Source organism: Sebastes umbrosus, chromosome 6 (assembly GCF_015220745.1).
Source record: "Sebastes umbrosus isolate fSebUmb1 chromosome 6, fSebUmb1.pri, whole genome shotgun sequence".
Taxonomy (NCBI): Eukaryota; Metazoa; Chordata; class Actinopteri; order Perciformes; family Sebastidae; genus Sebastes; species Sebastes umbrosus.
The window spans coordinates 18876290-18903319 of NC_051274.1; the positions used below are offsets into that span (position 1 = coordinate 18876290).

Consider the following 27030-nt stretch of genomic DNA (forward strand, 5'->3'; position numbering starts at 1 on the left):
AGTGTTTGGGAGGCAAATTTTGATAAAAAATGTTGTATACGTATTTGGGTATTATCGAAACAAACAAACAAACAACTGAAATCATATAGTATTCTTTCCTCGGTATGAAACCTCATGTAATCACCTCCTTTAAAAGATGGAACTGAGTAACGACTGGGACCACGCCGCTGCAGATCTCTGTCAAATAATTAATTTACTTGTTTTTTATCAAAACAGCCTCATTAAGCAAAATTTAAAGAAATGGTTGACGAATAAACCAGGTGTGTATAGCTTATGCTTGCATTTCATGTGTTTTTATGCAGCTTTGCATCTTAAATCCTTATTGTTAATATTTCGGTGCAAATTTAATATGCCGGGCTCAAAATATCTGCGAGAGACAGTGGGATAGCATAAAACCCTCACAGACTTTGCGGGAATGCACCTAAAATTCGGTGAGTTTGTGAGTGTAGACATTGGGCCCTCGTGTTTCTTGTGTTTCCAGCAGCTCCCTGTCTGTGTCTGTGTGTGTGTCTGTGTGTGGGTGTGGCTTCACTCCTGCTCACCGTCTCTACACACACCTGCCATCAATCGGCTCACCTGCCCTCTGCTCACCTGCCTCCCATCAGTTCATCAGCCTGGTAGTATTTAAACCCCGGCTCTTCACACAGCCAGTGTCACATCATTGTTTCAACTCTAGTGGTAGACACTTGTGCTCAGGCCATTGATATTTCCTAGTGTAACTTATTTTTGCCATGCTTTTGTGCCTTGTCCGTCACCTTTTCCTCCTGATCCTCCACCATCCTCATTCCCTCCTGCAAACCTACGGCCATCATTCCCCCGTCTCCATTTTCTCAAACCCTCACTGCCTATCACAACAGGACTGAGCGTTAAAATAAATAACTGAGCTGAGTTATAGAAGTTGCTGTTGTGTGTTCTCGTGCCTGAATCTATAGGTGCGTGTGTTTGTGATCTACAAAGTTAACCACAACTATAAATATAGACATTTGGGGTATGTGTCGTGAGTTTTGAGTGTATGTGTGTTGATGTGTGGGGGTTTAAGCTGCAGGGGTACTGCTCTGAATGTTCAACCACAGAAACCCACCTTCCCCTGCGCTACCAACAGGACATCCTGTCAGGATGCATTCTGGGTAGTTTAATTCTTAGACCTGAGAGATCAATGCCAAGTGACGTGTGCGTGTGTAGAGTTTAACCATCTAAATGTAGCATTTTATAGGACAGGTGTTATGAATACATGTGTATAGGTTAGTGGGTGACGTTATGTGTGTGTGTGAGGGCCATGGCGGACTAAAGCACGCACATGGGCCCAACCCAGGTGCATTCAGGGTCGGATGGCTAATCTTTAACCCCCCCACAAACACATATACACACACACACACTCCACTTCTCCGCCCAGCAATCCTTCTCCGGCCTGTTCCAGGGGCAGGAGGTGGAGAGGTAGGGGGTGCTGACGTTTTGGAAACAAGCCACAGTCAGGAGTGGGGAGGGGGCAGCTTCCTGTCCAAAATGGCTCTTTTAAAGCCAGAGAATTATAAATAGAGCAGGTGTCAGTATTGAGAACTGAGCAAGGGAGAGTGCTGCGAGAGAAAAAGACAGACAGCAAGAGTGTGAAAAATTGTGTGAATGTGTGTGTGTGATGGCGTGGTGGAGTAGGAGAAGGGGCTTTTAGCTGGTGGACTGCCCATAATGTCCAGCAGGATGTGAGGTCATATGACAAAGATGGCTGGTGGGCGGTGAGAAATGATTGGTTACCACGGTGATAATGGAACTTTTTTTTTTAATTTAGTGGGGAACGAACAGGAGGGTGACAGGAGGGAGAACGACAGCAAGAGGAAAAAAGGGGGAAAGAACAGTATTTATTCTTCACTCACAACTCCCATAAGAACAAATAGAAGCATTCAACCCCCTCTGTTTAACACACAATGACGGGGAAGTGAGTGCGTGTATGCGTGGTAGCAGGGTACAAAAAGGGGAAGGAGAGGATGGAGGGAGTGGGGAAACTGAAGGGAGGTGGGGTGAGCAGGCCACAAAAGTCAATAGGGTGGGAGGAAAGGGCTGAAATCATCTGTGCAGTCAGAGGACAAAGAGGCAGAGCAAATAGGGGGGGTGGGGGAGAGAGAGCGAGACACAGAGAGAAGCCTGCAGTACAAAGACAGCGAGAGACAGAACTGATAATAGACTGACTGACTGACTGGAAAAAGTGAGAAAGATGAACCAAGAGCCACAAAAAAGAGAGAGAGAAAGACATGGATAGAGGGGGAGAGGCCTCAACACGATGTAGTTATCTAACCCATAGCGTGTCAAGCACCGAGCCACGAAGAAAGGGGTTAAAAATTAAGTCCACACAGTCTGAAATATTAAATCTATTTTGGTTTTTAATGAAGGAGGAGTGAATTAGGGAGGAAATATGAGAGTAGATTATTAAACCTGGAGCGAGGAGAAGGGAGAGGAAAAAGTGGAGAGGTGTGCGAGGGGTGAGGGGGGTTGGAATCTGTTCACGGTGTTTTAAATATTAAACCTATTTCAAGTTTAATGAAGTGCAAATACTATGGGGAGAGTCTTAACTGGAATACAGAGAGGAAGGGGGCGAAAGGGGGATCCGATTCATTATTTCAAGTGTTCACCTTTTAGACTGCAGAGACTTGGGGAGACGAGCGCAGGGAGAGGAAAAAAAGAGAGAGAAAGTTTATGCGGAAGTGCAAACTAGAGGGCAGCTGTGACTGCGGGGCCCCAGGTGAGTCCAGGAGGCTCCGGAGCTCCAGAGGATGACGATCTCAACTCCAACAAACCAAAACGTGCAGCTCTTCCGACGAACTCGCAGGAATAAACAGGAAAAGGTTCTACGGAAAAATGATTTCACTTTTTTTTTTTCTCGTCTCTGTGGGCATGTGTATGTGTGTCAGCGTGCGTTAACGTGTGCGTGTCGGCGGTTGAGGAGGGGAACTCTGAGGCCACAGAGAGGAGAGGAAGAGAGTCAGATAAAGATGTTGGATTTCAAAAAAGATTCTCGATGTAATCAATGTGCAACTGCTAGAGGGAAATGGAAAGAACAGCCCACGTGTGATTGAACTGTTCACGTCTACATAATCAGATGCTCTAAGCTGAGTGTGTGAGTGTGTATCACACCGGCCATGTACCGGATTGCCAAAATCCCCCAAGCTGCCACTGAAAGGTCACCATGTGTGTGTGAGCATTCTTTTCTTTCTTTTTTTAATACCAACGAAAACAAACAAACAAAAAGTATTTCCAGTGCTGTTATTATGTGGGATAAAGATCAAGTTGGTTTTTGCCCCAAAGTATAAAGGAAGTAGGAAAGAAATCAATCATTAACTGATGTTTTCAGCAGCTCGGGCTTCTTCTCAATCTGAGAGGGAAGGTGCCACGGAGCGATCGTGTTCTGCCTCCAAAACGTCTTTCGAATAGGTGACACCTTCTTTAATAAAATGAATTGAATGCACTGAATGTTAAGAAAATAATGAAAATATCAAATGTAAAAGACATAATGACACATTTACAGACTGAGAAATACTCAATCATGACTTAGTGATTATTTCCTTAGAAAAGACCTCTCTATGGTGTCTGGAGTCTGAAAGGAACTGAATAAGTGTAAATACTGAAATACAGTGGCAGTATTATAGAGGAGCATATTTCACCAAGGACACAACCAGACACAAAATATGTCAGTTATATATACAAAGTCTTTTTAAACCTGCCTGGAGCTAGGTAACAATGTAGTTTATGGTATTTAATCAGAATATTCAACAGATAGAAGGATGGAATGAGGGCTAGAATTTGCGATTACTTTCTTTTAGGGTTGTCAAAGTTAACGTAATAATATTGCGTTAATGCTAATTCGTTTTAATTCCACTAATTTCTTTAACGCATTAATGCAATTTGCGATTTTTGGGGTTTTAAAGCTGGAGTGAAGATACTGGCATCATATGAAACTAGAAAAACCTAAGGAATCCATTGGTACCAACCATGTCATACTAGCTTGTCGGGAAGGAGGGGATTAAATAATGCTCCAAATTTATGCTAAATTTTGGTGAGGAAAAACTGTCGTGGCCATTTTCAAAGTGGTCCCTTGACCTCTGACCTCAAGACATGTGAATGAAAATGGGTTCTATGGGTACCCACGAGTCTCCCCTTTACAGACATGCCCACTTTATGATAATCACATGCAGTTTTGGGGCAAGTCATAGTCAAGTCAGCACACTGACACACTGACAGCTGTTGTTGTCTGTTGGGCTTCAGTTTGCCATGTCATGATTTGAGCATATTTATTTCATGCTAAATGCAGTACCTGTGAGGGTTTCTGGACAATATTTGTCATTGTTTTGTGTTGTTATTTGATTTCCAATAATAAATATATACTGTACATATATATTTATAAAGAGAGCATATTTTTCCACTACCATGTTGATAAGGGTATTAAATACTTGACAAATCTCCCTTTAAGGTATATTTTGAACAGTTAAAAAATGCATGATTAATCACGATTAACTATTTTAATCCACTGACAGCCCTAATTTAAAATCAATCAAACAGATAAAAGCAGCCCATCCTCACATTTCCGAAGCTGGAAGCAGCAAATGTTTGACTTTTTGGTTTGATAAATGATTAATCGATTATCAAAATTGTTGTTGCTAATTGATTTAATCAACTCATGATTTCAGCACTACATTGATAACAAGCAGAGCGGCTGATATGAGGCCTCAAATATACAGAATTATTTCTTAAATAAAAGATTCATGTTTGATTTTCCAAACGCTCCGTCTTTGATTTGCGGATGCTTTTTAATCCAGGTCTAGAAGAAGCAGCGGGGGCCAGACTAAAAATAAATTCAGGTAATTATTTAAAGGTTTACGACATAAGCAGGCAGGAGAAGTAGAGACTATTTAAAACTCCCCTCTCCGAAAAAATTGTCACCTCTAATATATTATTGTGCCGAAAAATATACGAACATGATCAGATCACTGGAATGCAAGCAGTGCTGATTTCTCTCTTTCCTGATTCACATGTAAGATTTCAAATATTTGTGGCAGCAGACAAGGTGAGCGTATAAGAAAGAGTGAGATCAAGCGTTAGCAGGAGAGAGAGAGAGAGAGAGAGAGAGAGAGAGAAGTTGAGTACTTAGTAGCCTCAATAATGACATCAAGTGAACACAGCAGATGTTTGCAGGGGAAGGGGATCTAAAGGAAACAAATCCTAATTCCTGCAGCTGTTTATGTTATGTTATGTCAACACAGGCACACGGCATGTTCGCACAAATGCTTTGAAACGGCACGGCGCTAATACATTGAGCCATATATTATCCTTATATTACAGAATAATGCAGCCAAATCCTCAGCCAAGCAGCCCTCGTGTTGTATGTAATGTAAGCGTTTCTAATAGTAAAGCATGGATGCCGATCACAGATGAATGAGAGAGAGAGAGTGTGAGTGTGTGTGTGTGTGTGTGTCGAGGCACTTCTCATCAATAAAGAATGAAGCAATTAAGCTAATCTCAGACTGAAGGTGCCCTTTCTCCTTTATACCTACCATATCCCTTCATGGAAACCAACAACTGGACTTCATGGAACAACCGCACACACACACACACACTTTCATCTTTGGGAGGACCGTAAAATGTACTTCCCAAACACTGACACTAATCTTAAAGCTAGAGTTGGTAATGTTCTTCATTAAAAATTATCATTACATCCCGAGAGCAATCAATAAATCAAATGCTCAGACAAAAAAAAAATCTGGTATCTGTGACCAAGGCAGGACTGTAAGAAACCAATCATTTCATTGACCCAGAATGTAATGATTAGACGGTATATCTACCTCTTTACCTACCTGCCCTACCTGCTAAATTGACAGCTGTGAGTACTAACGATAGCCATATTCGATGTTTATGTTCATAATGATAATTTTGGGTGAGTGGCTTTGGAGGGAGACCTAAAGGGATGAACTGTCAGTGTTGCCGACTTTGCGACTTTTTCGATAGATTTAGTGACTTTTGGAGCTCGTGTTGCTGGCTACTTTCATTGGAAAAAAGTTGGCAACACTGGGCTCGGTTTTTTTGTTTGGATAATTTTTTTAATCTAGCAAACTCTCGCTAGTTTCTTAAGATTACCGACCCTAGCTTTAATAGTAGCACTAACCATTAACCGTTGACCTATCGCTAAACACAAAGGACTCATACTGCTGAAAAGAATCAATTAATTAATCAATAATAGCAATTTCTCACAACAAACATGTTGACAGGTCATAGCAGGAAACCCTCATGTGTAATTATTGACGTTAATAATGGCTGCATTCTTTTTAGGTGTCCTGATTTTGTGCCTGCTGTATTACTGTCAAGGCGGCTGGATTCACATCATATCAGGCATTGCGGCAAAAACGTCAGTCCTCCCATTCATTTGAACATGGGTAGTGCGTTTAGGCGGGGGTCGTGGGGACTGCGGGTGATGCCGGAAAAAACGCAGCGGCCCTGTCGTGAAAAGTTGTAATAGAATCAAATTTTGGAGAAATGTAACCTGATGTTACGCTGCTTTGGCCAATCAATCACGTAGCTGGGAAGAAAACCTTGTTCTACTTCTCTTTTGTTGTTCAATGGCGGTTGGCTGCTTTTAGGTGCCACCTTCTTGATTTCTGGGGGTTAAAGTTTACAACATGATGTCACACCATTAACGTGACCCTCCCACACCGCCCACATTTTGCTGCTTTTCTCTGTTTTTATATCATTCACACTTGAATAATTTTTCTTTTTATTTGCTTGGATGAACACACACCAGTAGAAGTAATGAAATAACAAATGAATGTCTGGTACATCATCAAAACAATGCAGCGTTCAGTGGGCCTGCTATTTGGAGGGATAATAATAACAATCACAGTGATGTTGCCATGTTTTATATTTGTTTTTATTCATTATCAAGTTAATATTATTTTTATTCTTTTCTCATTAGATAGAAGTCTTCTTCTATGCATCAAGCAAACTGTGTCATAGAGAGCTCTTTGCGCGTCTATCTTGCCCATGTTGCAATGTTGTCAATGTTGTAATTAGAAACTTTAAATAGAATCGTACATCACTTTCTAATTCCTCGGCTCTCCTATATGACCCGTCCGTCTGATTCTGATCTTTTACTGCAGGTGACAAAATCCAGACTTAAAAAGAATTAAGACTTAAGTAGACAAACTCTCATAAGCCCACAGGGATCCGGCGTATTTTTGACCCTGACTTAAAAAACAACACAAAAGTCCTCACTTTGAAGGTTTTTTTTTTTTTTGGTAAGAACCTGAAGGCATCACAATGATAGAAGAGCACTCCCACAACCAAAACATCCCACCACCACCAACAATGACCTCACTAAACCTTTTCAGCAATCCCCCAGACCTTCGCTAAACACACAGAAACCGCCTCCTGCAAACTGACTCAACACACAATAGTGAAACATATCCTCACGGTCGTACACCGCCACTCTTAAACGTCATGTAAAAGCCCACTGGTAACATGATATTTCACCGCTGAATGGCAAGATCTGCCCTCTGAAGGAGACCCAAATAGTTAATAACCTCATGATACAAACGCTCTCGTTTCCTCCTTCCCCCACTCTTCTCTATTGTGAGCCCAGTCCGGGTGGAAAGTGGGATGAATGGTTGTCTTTTGGCAAACACCGGGTGAGTCTACACCACCAGCAACACTAGACTTCCTCTAACCTTTAGGTGAGAAAACACCTCTTGGTAATGGTCGCTTCACCACAGCCAGACTAAAACTCTACTTTCGGCCGGTAAGGAACCAAGAAACTGGGCTTAATAGTGTCATTTACTTTGTGGGTATGTGGCCATGCAAGTGTGTGTGACTCTGAAGCTCAAGACAAGATGTACTTGGGCGTCGTAATAATGTCTGACTGCCAGTCACAAAATCTGGGACTCAGGACACTTAGAGCTAAGCAGACAAACCCTCATAAACCCGTACGGATGCTCTGTCTTCTTCGCATCTCTTCTTTTTTTTTTCACCTCTCTCTCCTTACCCCTCTCACCCACCACTCTCTCTTCCTTTTCCCTACTCTTGCCCTTTCCAGAAAGTCCTTCCCTAAACCCCAGAGAGAGGGGGAGGAGCCTGGGATGGCGAGGACGCGCTGGTAATCCGTGCAGTGACCCAGGTCAATTCAATTATCCTGTTTTCTTTCGCTGCGCGACGCGTGTGCCCATTTCACAGCCAACTCCCTTAATGCGCCCAGGATTAGCTTCTCTTACTTTTAATGATCTACCTATCGACGCCTTGGGCCCCACAGTGCACACACACACACACACACACACACACACACGTAGACACACAAACACACACAGCTAAGTGTTTTTCATGTATTAGTTTTTAGTATAAAGGAGTTCACTAAACAATCCTGCAAGGCTGAGGATCAAGAGACACTTTCTCAAAATAAACATGCGTGCTCGAGTGTGTTTGTGTATGCGTCTGCTTGTTTATGTGGGAGTGTGTGTTACATAAACTGCGGTAAGAAGAGGATTGTATTATCTATCTGCATTTACCCAGGCTTCACCTCACACCTCCAAGATTTGAGATAATCACCTTAGGCCTAACACGTTAGTGTGGAAGCTCGCTAATCTCAACCCGGAGGAGGAAAAGAGGTCATTTTAATGCTGGTAAACTGTGCGGACGGCTGCCATGCGTTGAAATACACACACAGGATTCAAAGCATTAAGTGCATAATGTACTGTAAAGCGGCATGCACACTCTGTTGAGTTCAACAAGAGTCAACAAAGCAGTTTGATCGCTTGCCGATGCGCTACTGGTTAGGAAGGGTCTTTTAAAAGAGATAGATTAGATTGTACTATGGTTGAGTGTTGAGACTCTCACCTAATTATCTAACCTAATCTTATTATCTCACCAGTCATTCACTAATTACATGACTGGAAAACTAAGTAGGCGCCGACGTGGAAACTGCAGCAACTCTGGGAAACTCTAAAGCCTCACACCTCTTTCTAACATACAGCAAGCGAAGCAAACTCTGTACTACGAGCGATGTGACTCTCTATTACATAGAGGGCGTGATATTGATTAACTGTCGGTTACTGTCAGTGTCGATTTTGACCAGTGAAAATAGGTTGGAGGTGCGCAAAAGTTTTGCATACAAGCGACAAGTGGCTTTGCCTGTTCTCTGACACACAGAGCAGGTTAGGATATCTTCATTGGGAAATACTGGAACGATCTGATGTTCGCTCGTTCGCATCGCGTCCAGTTAGGAAGAGGTGTCAAAGTCATCAAATCTAAACCGCAAATATAGAAGTAAAGGTATGCTTTCTTTTTGCCCGCGTCCATCCGTCACATTTTAAGAGCCAGTCCAAGTTAATTCCACCTGCTTTTGTGACACTAAACTACTAATCTAACCAACAAATCCACAATAAAGACAGTATTTGGACCTGGAAACGGGTGGCTTTCTTTCACCGTTTCTGTGAGTCCATTTTGTCTATATCACATAAAATATGCAGTAGCACTTTCCAAAGACAGGAGACGGTATAGGAAGCAGGTTTGTCAGCCTTACCTGGGATTTCCTGTCCGTTGTAGCTCCATCCAGCCACAGCCAGCATGGAGGGCAGAGGAGATCCAGGCCTACTGTCCCGGTCTCTCTCCCTGTCCCGCTCTCTGTCCCAGTTCCTCTCCGCCTGCTGGGTAATATGCCTGACAGTGTCCTTGTTCTTCCTGTTCTTCCTCCGCCCTGACCCTGACAGGGGTTGCCAGGCCCCCTCTCCGCCTCCTCCAGCGGCCCCTCCGGCCCCTTGCTCCCCCTGGCTCTGGGCCGCCCCTCTAGGAGTGTCCCGGGGATGTGAGGAGGAGGCGGGGGACACCTGTTCCTCTTTGACGGTGACAGGCCGGTAGTCGTGTGGCCAGGCGGGCTGGGAGTCGTGGCAGGCTTCCTCCTGGCTCTCGTGGCTCTTGGGGGGTTCTTGGTCCTCCTTGCCGTACGTGCTGCCTCCCTCGTGGCAGCTGGCGATGGCTGAGTCCCCAGAAGAGTTGGCCGGGCTGGTGCGGCGTGCCAGCCAAGGGGAGGTGCTGCGACCAGACATGATGGAGGCCAGGGCTTCAGAAGCCATGCCCACGATCCCTCCTCCTCCTCCTCCTGCTCCTCCTCCTCCTAAACCTGCTCCTGCACCACCGCCCCCTGCTCCTGCTATACCCACTCCTCCACCTCCTCCACCTCCTCCTCCTCCTCCTCCGCCAGCGGCAGCAACACCTCCCATCTCAAAGTCGGCCAGTTCGTCGGCCATCTCGGAGCGGATGCTGATGTCCAGCGCGGCCTTGATGAAGCTGTGGCAGGCCTGGACGATGTCCGTCATCTGCAGGTAGCTGGCGGCCGACATGACCTCGATCACGTTCTTACTGGTGAGGGCGAGGTGCGCCGAGTACATGAAGTCCAGTATGGCTTTGAAGCCTGTCGCCGTGACGATGTCAAGGTGGGTGACAGTAGTCTGGTGGTGAGGCTCTGAACCTTTTTTAACCTGACGGGCGAGACAGATTATTCATAGCAGTTCTTTATAGTAGATCTCATGCAGTAAACCTTTTTTAAACACAACTTCTGACATCAACTGGAAAACACACACAGAATGATCTGAGAGGAAAACAAGTACTTAACACACTCCCCTGACCCGTCCTCCCAAGTGTAGCAGTCCCTTACCTGGCAGTAAAGAGTCTTAAAGTAGCGCGAGGAACCCAGGAGGACATTCTTATGGGCCTTGAAGATCTTTCCGTCCACGATGACACAGGCGTCGCAGAGGATGCCGTGCTGCCTCTGCTCGTTGAGCTCTCTGAGGAGCTGACGGTAGTGAGAGGAGATCTCCATGTCCTCCTTCCTGTTGTTCATCTGTGTAGCTGAGCAAAAGCCTCTCCTCCGAACATCTGCCGGGACACAAAAGAAGACGCGGGATAAATTAAACGTCAGATGTAACATCAAGTATATCAAATATTGTAGCATTAAATGTACAGTATGGGAATTTGACTGAGCAGCAGCAGAAAGAAAGAAGCCGATTTGTACACTTTTTAGGAAAGATTTCTGGCAACATATTCAGGTATCTCTCCTCCAAGGAGTGTGTATATGGTTCATGGATGTAGCTTTATTCAAACCGCTCGCTTAGATTGTCGGATTCATTTTCACGTGAGAGGGAAAAAATGAGCAAATTTAGCTGAACCACTCCTTTAAAGACGAGCCAGGGTAAGGATATCGCAGTTATTACTGTGACATAAAAACAATCACATCAATAGAAACCACATCTCAACTGCTGTAGTTTGATGTCTAAAAACAGCCCAGTAACAAATAGTCAAAAATCTCGGTGTTTAAACCGTGTCTGACAGGTTCACTTGTGTGTGAGAGAGAGTGTGTGTGTGTGTGTGTGTGTGTGTGTGTGTGTGTGCGTGTAAGCTCATTAAAAATGCCAGTTAAAAAGCGTAACACTTTCACAAAACAGTTGAGAGGGAGAAAAACACCTCATTTAGTACAGACCACTTTACCATTCAAAATGTATCAATAAACAGCCTCAGTTCCTTGTTATTTCTTTCTTCATCTCCCCTTCGGCTGTGAATATTCAATCAACTGTCTAGTTAAGACGAAAAGTCACTTTTGAACCTTCACCTCGGTGTTTCTGATCTCGCACGGTTCAGTCTGGGGTTGTGAACACAGCGTTTTTCTGAAAACTACAGAGAAAAGATCCTTAATGGCAAATTTGTGGAGCTGCTCAACTGTCAGTGAATGAAAAATCCAACTTTCCAGTATTTATTGACAGGATTCATGGAGGTGTGATGGGGATACTGGCATTTTTTATTACTCTTACAAAATAAAAAACACAATCTATTAGCCCATAAAGATTTTTCTGGCTTGTGGGCTCACAAATATTGATGTAAGATGTAGGTGTTTTCTGCTGCGTGCAGGTTAGACGACATACAAGAGGCATTTTGTGCTCAAGAAGCGATGCAGGTGAAGGCCATGGAGACGGGAGACAAAGGGAGATATGAACATCGCTCCAAGTTGAACCATTCGGTTGCAGAAAAACAAAGAGAAACCGCATAAGCCCTTGCAAACACACACACACACACACACACAGAGGAAGAAGATGAGAACACACACACACACACACACGCACACACACACACACACACACACACACTCAGACAGTGCATTAGCCGGAGCATTAGCAGCCGCCGCTCCCGCTCTCGTCTTGGTGAGGGCTAAATCGCGGGGACGCAGAGTGTTACCAAACGCAGCAGTGATTTGTTTTGGGAACGCCACAGCTGTCAGCTCTCATGGGCTATTCTGAGAGATGACAGCTCGGGTTGGCCAAGGTGACAGCAGCGTTTGCTCGGGGGCCGGCACACTTCAGGTCATGTTTAGCAAAGCTCTGCTCAACCTGATGGCTTGTAAGATCAGATAAATCCACAGTGTCTCCCACGTCCACTTGGACAAACACACCTCCGATGAACAGCGGATGGAGTGACGGTGACAACTGCTGAAACCTCTCTTTCTCCAAAAAAACAAAACTGTCCAGAGCTTGATCAATGTATGGCTCGCCCCCAACCTTTCACTTTGACTAGTGTTTATTTAAGTCATAGAAATAAAGAATTGCGAGGAGGAAGGAAGGAACTTGGATAAGAATGCAGAATAACAGTGTCCCTCAGAGTTTCAGAAGGCAAGTTTTGACGCAAGTGTTTTTATCCTCCAGCTCACACACTTCTTAGAAAACATCTATTGTCGGTCTAACCTTGAGATATTCTTTCCTTTCTGCATTGCCCTGATGGAGGCATTGAGAGTCTTCACCTCTCACCTCTGGAGACAAACTGAGCGGCTTTAAAGACACAGCAGCTCCCCTCCTCCTCTCTCGCTGCCATTCTTCTCTCAGGGCCACGGGCACATTCAGTTGTATAGACCCGGCCTATAAGATAGGCTCCCTCTCAGAGCCACACACACAACGAGGAAGAAGTCATTTATTCACCGAGAAATACCTCAATACCTTTTTCTATTCCTCATTTTTTTCCAGCCAATGTGGGTGGTGAAGTACAGAGTCACTGTATAGAACTCGGCGGTCAGCAGCACCCATTTGAAAAATCCCTCTGTCCACCTCTGTTTACTTTTACAGTCCAAGTATCAATAGAGTTCTCCAGGGATGACGTATTTTTGTAGGCCATCCCGGAAGTTTGCATCGCCCTGGTTCCCACGACAAAAAGCCAATGGGATTTTTTTCATTGGGTTTTGGATTATTGCAGAAAATAAGCTCTGTGGCAAACAAACGTTGATGATGCTTACACGTTTTGCTCAGCAAGATAATCTCCACAAATGAACACCACTTTATGATTTTTGAAGCGTGAATGCGAATGCAATTGCCAGAAGTAAAAAGCTAATGTTAGGCTATAAACGAACTACACCCCGGTCGCATGAGCGCAAATACACAACAAGAATGTAGAGGTGGATGAGTTTAGTAGTCTCATTTAGTCACTTGTTAGCAGTCGCCTTTTTTAAGACACATAAAAGCTTCAAAATGCACAAATGGGGTATTTATTGACGTATTTTATTTCGTAGAACAAAATGTTAAAAATCTCTTAAGCTTGTGTTAACCACAGACCTTATTTCAGGCATCTAACTAAAGATCCCATTCAAAAGACCCATTGACATCAAGACGAGGGAACGGAAGTAAAATGCTAACCAATTTTCAGGTTTTAGGACTCATTCCTGCAGCACTCAATGAGCAACAACAATGACAAGCACTCGAGCAAACAAGCAACACGCTAACATGCAAATGAAAACCCCAGCACTGTACTCAGCAAGGTGAATTCAAAGAGCGGGTTTACCCAAATTACAGAAAAACATTTGAAACATAACAAACAAGATTTCTGCCTCCACTCCAATACAATGGAGGTGAATAGAATTTAATTTGTGGTGCTCACTTCATTGAAAAACAGCAGCATCTCTTCCCAGTAACAGAGTCCTAATTGTAGAAAAGTACTTCCATTCAGCAGAAATCTCAAAATCTGGACAAATAAAACCATCTGCATGGTTAGAAAGCACTAGATGCAAGTGTGCAAATATATATATATATTTTTTGTATTTTGGGTAAAACAGCCCTTTTAAGCAGTAAAACACAAACGTCGACAATTTTGGCAGTTTTAAGAAATTCAAACATCCCAGTGTGGGATATAGAGTAAATCTGGTAGCTGGGATTAAAGATCATTAGTGAAACTTTTCATTCTGTGTGGTAATGCGTGTCCAAAGAGCTAATGATAATGTCAGTGGTGCTGCACTCTGATACAGGGGGCCACGTTTCAAAGGGAGTATTCAAGTTTTCAACAAGTGTGTGAGCGTGAGTTTATATGCATGTGGCGTGAATATGTGTGGCTAGGATTGCACCCAACGACATGTTAAATGGTGCCTCAAATTTAACAAAAATAAAGATCAGTGGAGGGTAAAGCCACGGCAAAGGACTGAGAGAAAGAGAGGGAGAGGTCTAATCAGATTTATTGCTTCAACAGACTCCGAGAGACACACTGAGTCAGTAGTTAGGCAGAGAAGAGGAACTTTAATGGAGTGCGCTTTGACCTCTAAACTCTTTGCTTGCCTAATTGGCTTGTTTAATTTCAGCATGTCCAATTCCCTCCAGTCAAAGACCCCTTTTTCCAGCGGAACCAATCCCGGCGCTCCCCTTACTGCAGCACACAAACACCCACAAAAACCTCTCCGGTGCTTTTCATTTCCTCGGAGAGCTACTCCATCTTACCCCACGAGCTTAGACCATCAACTGGCTCCCTCTACCATGTGAGTACAGCCTTGATTTATAACACTTTTTTCCCTCCCAAATATACACTTGACACGAGATGGGAAAGTAAGATAAAATGAACTTGTCAAACAAACAAGTAAAGAGAGAGAGGCAGAGACTTTTGTGTCTCATCCAAAGCATTACTGTACAGTAGCAGTCTCACCAAGGCTACAGAAACTAAAGCCTGCTTTCAGGATGTCACAGAGCAGAAAAAAAAAGCTTTTCATGCTTCTATGAAATTTCACCGTGAAAAAAAAGCAAGGAAAAAGTCATCAGGAGGCAGGCTGACAGTCTGTGAGCGCTTATTTGTGGTCAGAGACGATTGTTTCAGTAAAGCGTGCTACCAGAGCTCCAAGTCCCTGTCACCCTTCTGAGGCCAAATCCAAAGTGACTGTCCTCCTTAACCCCCCTCCGTCCCTCACAGAAACACACACAATCACACAATCAAGAGCCCTGTTCCCCTCATAACACACACACACATATCTAGCCCCTGCCCCTAAATACACAAGCACATGCCTAAAAAACGCACACGTTCACACGCTTAGCAGAGCTGTCATGGCATCACACCCGGTTTGTCCTGGTCACATCAAAGCAAAGTCACTTTAGGCCCCAGCCAGACGACTAAAGAGATGAGACGTGTGATGGAGTGAGAGAATTGGGGCTTCCTCCTTCTTGTGTTCCTCTTAATGCAGCTTGTCCCTCCGAGCCACTTCTCTGCCTCCTTGACCGCACAGGACCGTGGGGAGACAGCGCGCAAGGTCCTTCTGGATCAAAGTGGCGGAGCGAGACTTTGTTTGTACAGGGGTTTAACTAATGCCGGGCACACACTGCATGAGAATCAAGCCCATTTTTTGTACCCCGTTCCCTCCTCCCGACAATGATCAGAAAAGCCCCCATGATGTTGATGGTTTTAAAGATGATCTTTCCAGATATTCTTTTGGTGTGAGGTATATAAGAATTTTTTTTACATCCCCCGATCGTATCGGAAGTCTATCCTGGCCGCACTGATTTCAAATCGTAAATATTAAACGTGTTTAATGTGGGGAACCCCGAGGACAGCCGCGGGAAAGAACGATAGCCAATTGGGAACCAAGCTGACTAAAGAAGGAAAGACAACAACAACCGTTGTCATGGCGGCCGTGGCTAATGCAAAACGCACAGCATAAAGTAAGTAGGGCTGGGATGATACACCTATCTCCCGATTCGATACTTTCACTTTACTTGGGTGCTGATTCAATATGTATTGCGATTTTTTTAAGTATTGCGATTCGATATTATGATTAATTGCCATTTTTGTTAACTTTTTTAACACTAGACCATTGGAAAAAGTTCAATCATACACTTTTAGGGACTTTACTTTAGAAAATATCTATATTAATACAGTGAAACTGTTTGATTTTCAGCATATATGTAGTCAGAGATGTCCTGAAGTCAAATATATCAATGCAGGTCGTATCCATGTGGACCCTCCGACGTTTTCTACTTTCTAGTTTGGCTAGCTGCTGCGTTTTTTGTTATGGTTGACAGATACGGAATCGTGATACATTGGTGAATCGATTTTTTCCCCCCACACCAGTAGTAAAATGGACCTCAGGAATGGATGATCAACTTGTTGATTTGTGTTTATTTAACATTTAAAAGCAGAAACTAGTACAAACTAGCTAATCGCTAATTCTTCCTTCCTGTCGTCCGCCATGTTTGTTGACTAAAATCAGTTTGATCGCGAGAGACTTTGCTAGATTTAGTTGTTTTTAGTCGGGACTCTTGTTGTTTATGATGGAATCTGTTAGTTTGTGTTGTGCTGTTTTGCCCAAATCGTTCCTCACCACACAGTAAAGGAACAAAACTGTTAAATGTATCATGACATGTCATTATGTGGTGGGTCTCTCACATTTTCAACATCTGTTAAGATTTGAAAAATCATCTTAGTGTGGGCAAGCCTTAAGACGGCTTTCACAGCGGGCTCATGCTGTGATTTCATGAGGTATTCGTACATCACATCAGACGAAGATGTTACAACACGAGAAACATCTTCACACGGGGTGAATATATAATTACACAACATCATTTAGCAAATAAAACTCACACTTTCTCTTTGCTAAAACTTGTCTGTTGGTTCATTAACATTCTTGCAGGCAAACGCTGTAACCGTCTGCAGGTTCCCTCATGTGTGTTAGCACCATCCGAGCAGTTTCATACACTCTCACATATTTATTTTTAAATTAAGGGATTTCCAGTTGGTCAGGGCAAATTATAATTTAGTGGCCGGTGTGCTGCTCGCAAAATTGCCACCCTAAGCTAATCACTCTACATTCAAATTGTGGCCCTGTGCTCAACGAACGTAACAGTTGTGCTCATTATTTGATAAAAACGACTTTGGTTGGACGAGCATGTCAAACTGGAATTCACAGAGCCCCTTCTGCGAGTCGTACAATAAATAAATAAATCCCATTAATAAATAAAGAGAAACAAGCAGACTGATAACATCAAAAAAGAAACATTTGATGTGCAGACTGAACTTGTTTCTGCTAATGCTGTAACTGTATGTGTAATTTTGGTAAATTTGAGATCACTGGCACCATTTGTCTTTGCATATCTGCTCTAATCTATATTAACAATAGGTCAAATGTCTATGTGCAATGTGAAAGTGATTGCTCTAGTAAGAAACCACAGATAATTATCATCTGTGGTTTGTCTTTGGATGTTTTAGCGTCTTTCAGCTCATTTTTTGGGGCTTTATGGACCGCAACTTCACTACTTTGATTCTCTTTCACTGCTCTCACCAGCGTTTTATTTTCAGCACCAGCACCAAATGGCAGACAGACATAGTTAGCGACTAGCTAGTGAACATAGTGGAGCATTTAGCTGCTAAAAAGCCAGATATTTTTCTCAGGAGTTGGTGGAGACCAAAACAGAGCTAAAAGGAGAGTGAATACTAGGCTTGCATTCATCAGGTGGCCAGAAACACCAAATAACTTTTCTAACTGGTCAACTTTATGTGAAGGTTTTAAAAAAAAATGAAGATCATTCATCAACAAGTTCAGCACAAATTATGCATATCAGGATACAGTGTGATCACACATTTGTATCTGTTCAAAATGTACCTTAAAGGGAGATTTGTCAAGTATTTAATATTCTTATCAACATAGGAGTGGGAAATATGCTTGCTTTATGCAAATGTATGTATATATGTATTATTGGAAATCAATTAACAACACAAAACAATGACAAATATTGTCCAGAAACCCTCACAGGTAATGCATTTAGCATAAAACATATGCTCAAATCATAACTTGGCAAACTCAAGCCCAACAGGCAACAACAGCTGTAAGTGTGTTGACTTGACTATGACTTGCCCCGAACTGCATGTGATTATCATAAAGTGTGCATGTCTGTAAAGGGGAGACTCGTGGGTACCCATAGAACCCATTTTCATTCACATGTCTTGAGGTCAGAGGTCAAGGGACCCCTTTGAAAATGGCCATGCCAGTTTTTCCTCGCCAAATGTTAGTAGTTTGGAGCGTTATTTAGCCTCCTTTGCGACAAGGTAGTATGACATGATTGGTACCAATCGATTCGTTAGGTTTTCTAGTGTTATATGATGCCAGTATCTTCACTCTAACTTTATCACAAAGAAAAAATCACAATTTGCATTAATATGTTAAATAAAATTAGTGGCGCTAAAACCAATTTGCATTAACGTGTCATCGCGTTAACTTTGACAGCCCTGATACAGACACATTATTGGTTAATGTCATTTCTGCTTTTAAGGATCTTCTATTAGCAGTGAATTCCCTCCTTTTCACATCTCTACTTTTATCTTGGCGTCGTTGCTTAAATCAGCAGGGAGGACGCAGTAAAAACTGGCCGTAGATTGAACAAGTGAATGAACGTGAAGAGGAAGGAGGAGGGGAAAATCAAGTCAGGATTCAGTCGCCAAGAGTTGGCATTTATGTTGTCAAGCATCCCAGCCTCATGCCTCACCTTACAACATTTTATCAGTTAAACTAAGAAAGCAACGTGTTTCTTTTTGCGCATTTTCTAATATAGTGACTTGTACTAGAACGCCACCATATCATAGCAGGCAGTTTCTGTGGAAAAAAGGCAAACAGGTTGGCAGGTCTGCACTCAAATGAATTATGTATTATGTAAAGCTTTCAAAACAAAGTGAAATAAACGATGTTAGCCTCAAGAAAAAGATTAAGAGAATCCCTGACATTATATGCTAATATCTATGAAAAATTAAAAAGGTATGGGAAGAAAGAATTGGTTTGCTTGCAAGTGGACATTTTCCCCTATAATGAGAGAAAATACTGGAAAAAACGACAGCATGCATAAGCGGAATTAAAATGATATTCGGCTGGACAATGGAGGCACTGTTCTTCCAACACATGACAGTATGATCGAGGACAGCCATTATTTTCCAGTATAAAATCTACTACTTCTTTTACTTAAGAAAATTGGAAAGTTTTCTTAGACTTTGAAAGTTTACAGCTATTATTTTCAGATAATCCTGAATGTGTGATAAATGTTACAGATGTTAAGTGAACACGCAAATACGATGCCCATGAAAGGGCACTACGAACACGGGATGAGGTTAGACCGAAATAGAGCAAAGTAAAAAAAGAAGCTGAAGAACGAGACTGATAAAACAGAGAGAAAAGAGATACGCAGAGACGGCGAGAAAGATAGAGACAGAAGACAGAAAGAGGGGGAGACAGGAAGAGAGGGGAGAGTGACTCAGGCAGCCAATATTTTTTAAACAGCTTTGCTTCCACTCAACTGGGCATCAAGGCCATTATCCCGGGGTTAATCCCCAATCCGACGGAGCTGGCAGCCTTCCGGGACAAGCCAGGGTGGCAGCCCATCAACAAGGCAGGCACGGACAAAAATAACACACACATACTCACACGAGTGCACGACACACACGCACACACATAGCCGGATACAGGCAGGCATGCAAACTGCAATTAGAAAAAAAAATAACACATCAAAGCTATTAGCTGCGCATGTCTTTGTCTTTTATTTTCTGTTGGAAATAAGCTACCGTTCATTTTATCTTCTTTCTATCTCGCTGCACGTGTTCCTGTCTTCAGCATTCCTTGTTCCTTTTATCCCACACCCTCCATCTGTCCACCTTTATTTTCTCCACAGCTCTAATCGCGCCACATTTTGCACCTCCACCTCACTCTCCTTTTTCTCCGTCCGCTCTCTGTTTCTTTGGCCGCCGTCCAAGGAGTCAAGGTGGAGGAAGAGATTGACTCAAAGAAGGATAGCCATGCCATGTGGAGAGGGACCAAAGAGGATCCAGGAGGCTTAGGGAGACTTAGCACTACTCCCTTCATCCTTCGCTCTCTCTACCCCCCCTCAGTCCTCGGCCAAAAACAATACCTGGACCCTCCACGTTTACGGTCTACACCTGAAGACCTCCATGCTGCTCAATGTGCTTTTTGCACATGTTCGCATTCGGTGCCAAAAGATGAGCCTACTGTCCGCCTTATGACACTTTAATGTGTACAATGTCGCAGACACCTTGTCCTCTCAGCTTCCGCCACACAGGTGTTAAGCCTGGAGTGATCTTATGGAAATCCAGGCGTAGTAAGGATGGCCTGGGATCATCAGTGACCAGAAAAGAGGTGTGACTGTAAGACGTTGACCTGAGAACTAACGGCTGAGTGTCAACTTCACCTCGACTTCCTCCAATGACCCATAAAGTGTCTGTGATACTATTGACATATCAAGAGCGTCAAAAAAAGAGCGATAAACGTCATATCACCCAATCTACCTGTCTCTCTGTTTGTCTTTCTTCCGTGTGTAAAGTGTGTGTAGTTTCTGGGCTATCTTTCTCTCTAGGCCCCTAAGCCTGCTATGTCTCCCATGGTAACTCCCTGACTGACGACCCGGGGCTTAGCCTAAATTCTCTCTCTATTAAAAGCTGTGAAATGCAAATAATGAAACATCTCATTACCACTGTCGGAGAACCCAAAATGAAAGGAGGGGGGGGGGGAGAGAGGGGCGGACGAGGAGGACTGTAAGACAACGAAGCGGCAGGAGAAAGAGGATACAGGAGGGAGGGAGAAACGACAGTTGTGAGGGCCGGAAGTAAAAGGAGTGGAACAAGAGGAGGAAAGGATGGGAGAAGAAAAGGGAAGGGAGGAGAGGAGAGGTGAAGGCACGGGAACAGATAGCCAGACAGTGAGGCTTTTGTTGGATGCGTGTCGCCGTTAACGTAGAAGGGAGTAAGGATTGGCCACCTATGCAAACAGAGGTGGAGCCCTGATGAGCCAAGCTGTGAGTTAGGAGGTGTCACTCAAAATGTCTCATCTACTTCACACGAAACTTGAGTGTAAAAACAGATCATAGGTCAACAGCTGTAGTGCAATCGCAAGTATATGCAAAAAGATTATATGTATGTGTGCTGATTGATAATGTTATTATGCCCAAAGAGGATTATTAGTTACAGAGTTATACTTTTTATCTTCACAGCTCTATCATTAATCATCCAAACAAGAATACATGACTATACTTTCCCATAATTATTCAGCTTTAAGTATAATTTTAAGACTACTTCTTTGGAGAACATATCTGTGTGGTACAGGGAAGTGAAATCACCTACAGTACAGGAAGTGTCTGTATTGGTTTTGCAGGTGGGAGGAGATTGGTGTTAGTGGTAGTGGTGTATCTCATGTGACAATGACCACATCAACTTGTGTGGTGTCCTGGTGCAAAACCCGGTCTCATCACTGCAGCAGACTCATCTGCTGATGTACAACCCCCTGATATCATGAGGGAATTCATGGAAGGTGGAGTTTTTTTAAGGTGTGACGTTGTCTAATGGGGAGATTAGTTCCTGACTTCTGGGAACTTTGTGTGTTGTGTAAGGGTATTTTTTCTGGTCACAGATGCATCATATCTTTTTTTTTGCTTTTGCTTTCCTAACCAGGAGTTAGTGGTGTAAAAACTAACCACAACCCACATTTTTTATTTAAATTGAAATTCTTTCATTTTTCTTAAACCTGGGTTATCAGAAAAACATTTTTATAAAATTGTATTTGAGTCCTATCGGGCAATAAACATGAGCGGGTGGATGGACACACAAAGAGTTTTACTGTACTTGTTTTGAGGGGAAAATGAAGACAAGCTTTAAAAGTGTTACCCAAACTGTGAACATCAAATAGATTTTTTAGACTGACTTTCCAGTTCAATTTTGTACTGTACTTTCAGTACAAACACAGGAAAGTACCAGAACATTACGCCCATTCGTGATTGTTGAACAACTCATCTCAAAACCATGAGCCTTAATATGCTGCTTCAACATGCAGCCTCCACTCTTCTGGGAAGGTTTGTCACAAAATGTTAGAACCTGGCTGCTGTTGTTGGATGTTGGCTCCCAGTCGGTGCGCCAGTTCATCCCACAGGTGTTTAATGGGATCGAGTGTGAAAGCCAGTCAAGTTCCCCCAGACCAAACTAAAAAAAAAACATTTCTTTGTCATGTTGAAACAGGAGAGGGCCTTCTCAAAATAGTTGACGTAAAATTGGAAGCACAGTATTGTCTAAAATATCAAAGGAGACCTAACCCTTACACATGACAGTCCCAGACCTAAAGGTTCTGTCTACTGACTGTAGACAGGGCTGTCTACAAAGTATTGGCCAGATAGTGTAATCAAGTTATTCACAATGTTTCTGTGCAATAACTCACATCTGGGTGAGCTTTGGGTATGCCCATTTTTACGTTACATGTTCACCAGATGAGGCAAGGACGCTAAGAGACGCTTCTCCTGGTCCCTGGTTCTCGGTAGTGGCTAGAAGAGAACCAGCAATCTGGGGAAACTCTTGCGACATTGTTAAGGTTAAGCATTGATTTTTAATAGTTAAGGTTAGGATAGGTCGTCAGGCAGCGAGTCTCGCGAGAGTTTTTGCAAGTTTTGATAGATCTCAGATCAGATTTCGCAATTTGCGCGCTACCTCCTAGACACAACCTTGGTTCCCTGCTCGCCGTTTCAAACAGGAAACCACATGGTGGCCTGCTCATAAACTTTCTGTTCTTCCTTTTAAACAATCCACCAAAATCTACTTCTGAAAACAACTTAGGCGAGAAATAAGCTCTGCCACTGCTGAATGTTGTTTCATTTTAGAACTATATTGTCTAGTTTGACAGCTTGGTCCAAGTTTCGCGAGCCAAGGGCATCGCGCTGGACGGGCTCGTTTGCAAAGACTTGAGATATTTCAACTTTATGCAAGTACAGACCCTCTCCGCAACCCTCCCACCATGCACTAGGCGACTGCTTCTCCTGCTTTCCATAGGAAATGAATAGAAAGAGACGGCCCCGTCACCAGATCACCAGATCTGGTGGAAAAGCGCCGTTAGTTATCATGTGTCTTATTTACACTGAGACACTACAAAACCCCCCACTGAATTTTCTTTTAATTTACCCCTCATCCTTCTAGCTCACTTTTACATCCCTTTGCCTTTTTCTACTCCAGTTTCATTTCATTTTCGTCATTTGGCCGAATCTCAGTTCTGTTTTGAAAAGCACCAAATGGCTTTGTGGCTCAAGTGATGATGACAATATAAGGCTATGGAGCTGCTCAAGTCACATTTAACACCCACCCTGATCTCTCTCTCTGCCAACGAGCCACTCAGAGTGTGTGTGTGTACGTGCGGATGGCCAGACCCTTTCATAGGTCTTAACACAAAACCTGTCACAGCAAAAAAGCAACCTGTCACGACTCAGCTAGACACGACTGTACATGACTGTACCTCACAGAACCCAGGCAGCCTGTTCCCGAGCTGTTAAAACAGTCAGCTACAAAGGTCTCACACTACAACACACACACACACACACACACACACACACACACACGTAGAACAAGGGAACAGTATGGAGGAAATGAAACAAAGGGTTACCATGAGGAAGAAAATGTAAAAAGTGAACATATGGTACAACAATATACCAGTCCTAAAGGAATACATGTCTGAACTGTCTGTGGACTAAAAGCTAATTGTTGTTTGTTGAAATGTGTGGTGGTTTCTGAATGTGCGAGTGAATGACTGAATGATGGTGACTCACTGCCGGTGGCCAGTCGCTATCTGGTGCCGAGGCGGGTGTCCAGAGAGTGTGTCTGTGTGTGTGTAAGAGTAACTTGGTGTGACTGTCGCTCTGTCAGACGGCAAACAGAGGCATCTTTCTCAAATCCACACTGGGCCGTGGCTTACAATGAGCTCATGCAAAGAGGGGAGCAAAAAAAAACGCGGCTTAAGTGTGTAGTCGCAAGGACAACAGGCACACCCTCCATCCCCCCCTGAGCAAATATTAAAAGAGACTTCACTCCCAGCTAATCTAATTCACAAACACTCCAGAGCACACACAAACAAGAAAAACACATAATTTAACTATATTAACTTAGCCCTCGACATGCAACCTCCACTTATAACTTACCACCGTTCCCACAGCCTCCCGTACAACAACTGAGCAGCACTGCGATTTACATATAGATAGAGAAGTATTTAGAAAAACACATTTGTATATAATAGCCCCAGGCTGCGTTGTCACTCATCAAGCTGATCAAAAAGCAGCTACTATACAACACTGATGAATCTTAGAGCGCTTTTGCGAATCTGTCCTTCAACAGTAGAAAAAGAGGAGGTGAGATAAAGGGAGAGAAATCAAGGGGAGAGGAGAGGAGCATCTAAATATAGAGAGGCTCACATTTTGGAGTCAGAAAAGAGACAGTGAAGGGTAAGACAGAGGGAGGGAGACGGAGGATGCGAGAAGAAAAAAAGAGGAAAAGTGATGGGGAACAAATAAGAAAGCAATAGAGGAAAAGCAGCACAAGACAGAAAGGGCGTCAGTGTAGCTGGAGATCGATGGCTGCAGAGCCTCCATGGGCTTCTCATCTACTGTAGCGTTGCTTAGTGGTGGACTACTGGAGAGCTGGACATGGACGACACTTAATTTTGTCTGCGAGACTTGAGAGTTCAATACACCGCACGCCGTATCACCACAGACGTTCATCAATACGTATAGCGTCGATACCGAGGGTCTGCCCCTTCAGCGATCTTTTCAACAGTTTCAACACAGACGGGCCGAGTAATTCTAACAGTGATCAGCGAAGACGCAAAATCATTGAAGTTCTTTGTATTCCTTGTTTCTGTGTCTTGATTGGCTGTTCAGGGAGGAATCACAGCAAAGCCACTGACGAAAAAAGCAAAAAAAAAATAGCAGATTTCAAGTCAAGTTAGGAGTAAAGTTTGTAATTGCTTAAAACAAGCAAACTTTTTTTGGACTTCTGCATGGTGGGGCTCGAGGCTACCACGTCTACTGTGATTGACGAAGAGCGACCAGACAAATGCCTCACCTGGATCCCCACATCTGTCATCTCCTCTCCTGTCATCCTTTCTTCCCTGCTCCTTATCTGTCTGTCTTTTCACTCAGAGCGTCCGATGCGGTTTGACGTTTGACTGTCACCTGTTGACTAACATGAACAGCCGCAATGGCTCGCAGGCTTTTGGGACTATTGCTTCTTTTTTTTTTACCCGATGGAAAGAACTAAAAATTCATGTACAGATAAAAATGCCATAGCCTTAAGAGACACAAAGAGAGAGGGAGAGAGACAATAGGTCCACTGTGCAAACTCCCATGATCATGCTCACCATCGCTAAGGACAACACCCACCTTGGAAACCTAATTTTGAAGAAGTCACACATTCCCACATTGTGAGGCAGCGCCAGTATCAGGTGTCCGTCCAAACCGCCAACCACTACCGATCACCCCCCCCTACCACCCCACCCTTCGTGACACACCAGTGCACACACCAAAACAACCAGGAGGGGGAGAGAAGACAGTAGGGAGGGAGGAAGCGGTGCGGGGGTGAGAAAGAGAGCGAGAGAGAAAAAAGAAGAGGGCAAGAGACAGAGCCAACCAGAGACAAAGGCAGAGAGAATGTCAATGGGTGTAAAGAGGAAGAGTGGGGGGAAATAGAGAAGACTAGATGAGGTGAAAAGCGCATCGCCAGCTCACCGTTCACATTCAGAGAACAAAAAGACAGCAACAATGAGACCTCCATGTATATGCATTGGTTGTGTGTGTGTGTGTGTGTGAATGCAACACTGGAGGAGCAGCGAGGAGGCCGTTGGGGGACTTTGCCCCTCGCCACTGAAAAGGGGATGTGAACCTACTCACTTCTTCTGTTCACATTCGGATTGGCTTCACCTCTCTTGTTCATAAAGGGAACTACACCGACACAGGAGAGCTCATAAAAGTGTCCAGCAACAATGACAGAGCTCCACTTTCATCACCGTTTTATAAAGTTCACGTAATAATACACTAAGGATCCGTCTTTTAGCGCTGAAAAAGCCTTTATGAATCAAAATAATCCGACTTCCCCTTCGAGATGTCACACTCTAACCTGAAGCGAGAAGTTATTCTAACTTGGCCGAAAGAAAATGTTTGTGCTGTGGCAGAAAACTGGACCCACGTCCATTGTTGCATTAATAAAGGGGATGTATAAATATGAGCTGGGGTCAGGGGGAAGGATAAAAATGAGAAAGAGAACAGGGAGAGGGTAAAAATGAGAAAGGGAGTAGAGGAAGGGTAAAAATGAGAAATGGAGTAGGGGAGGCCACAGGAGGCACCTGGCCCACTTACAGCAGAGGAGGGGGTGGAGGAGGAGGAGGAGGAGGAGGAGGAGAGGTGGAAGATTAAGGAGTGGGAGGGAAAAAGAAAAGGAGAAGGTGGATGAGAATGAGGAGGAAAAGCAGGGAGAGGAGGAGGAGAAAAGAAAGCAAGGGAGGTGCAGCTGGGACAGAGCAGAGGGCACGGGCAGGACGGGGGTGAAGTAGAGGAACGGGAAAAAGGTGAGGAGGCAAGAAAAACGATGAAATAATGGGAAGGGGGAGGAGGGCAGAGGGGGAGGTGAGAGCAGGAGAGACAGAGAGAGAGGAGGAGGAGGAGGAGGTGGGGGCTGGAGAAGAAGAAGAAAAAGAAGAGGTGGCCTTGTGAGGCTGAGAATGGAGGTGGTGTATGCGTGCGCGAGATGAATGTGTGCGTGTGGGTGTCTAAAAATTATGACGAAAAACTAACACCTCACCCAAAGTATGAATAACCGACCACGACAGGCCAACGTAGGTTCAATCTCTTCTCCCGGCGCATTGGAACAGCCTGCCCATACCACTAATATCCCACTAATACCACCCACAGTCCTTGCTCCACCTCACATCAATGAATATTTCAT

At 43.8% G+C, this 27030-nt stretch overlaps 1 protein-coding gene across 2 annotated transcripts in view; it reads right to left on the reverse strand.

Annotated features, from left to right (window-relative positions):
- Positions 1-27030, reverse strand: part of zbtb46 (zinc finger and BTB domain containing 46) — a 65252-nt gene that overhangs the window by 30993 nt on the left and 7229 nt on the right. The window contains exons 1-2 of one of the 2 annotated variants that reach the window (XM_037772217.1): positions 10676-10861; positions 9545-10499 (exon numbers count right to left, since the gene is read on the reverse strand). In XM_037772217.1, coding sequence (XP_037628145.1) covers positions 9545-10499; positions 10676-10861 — 1141 coding nt within the window. Of the gene's footprint in view, positions 1-9544; positions 10500-10675; positions 10897-27030 lie in introns of those variants that run through there. The other variant, XM_037772216.1, reaches the window with a different exon arrangement.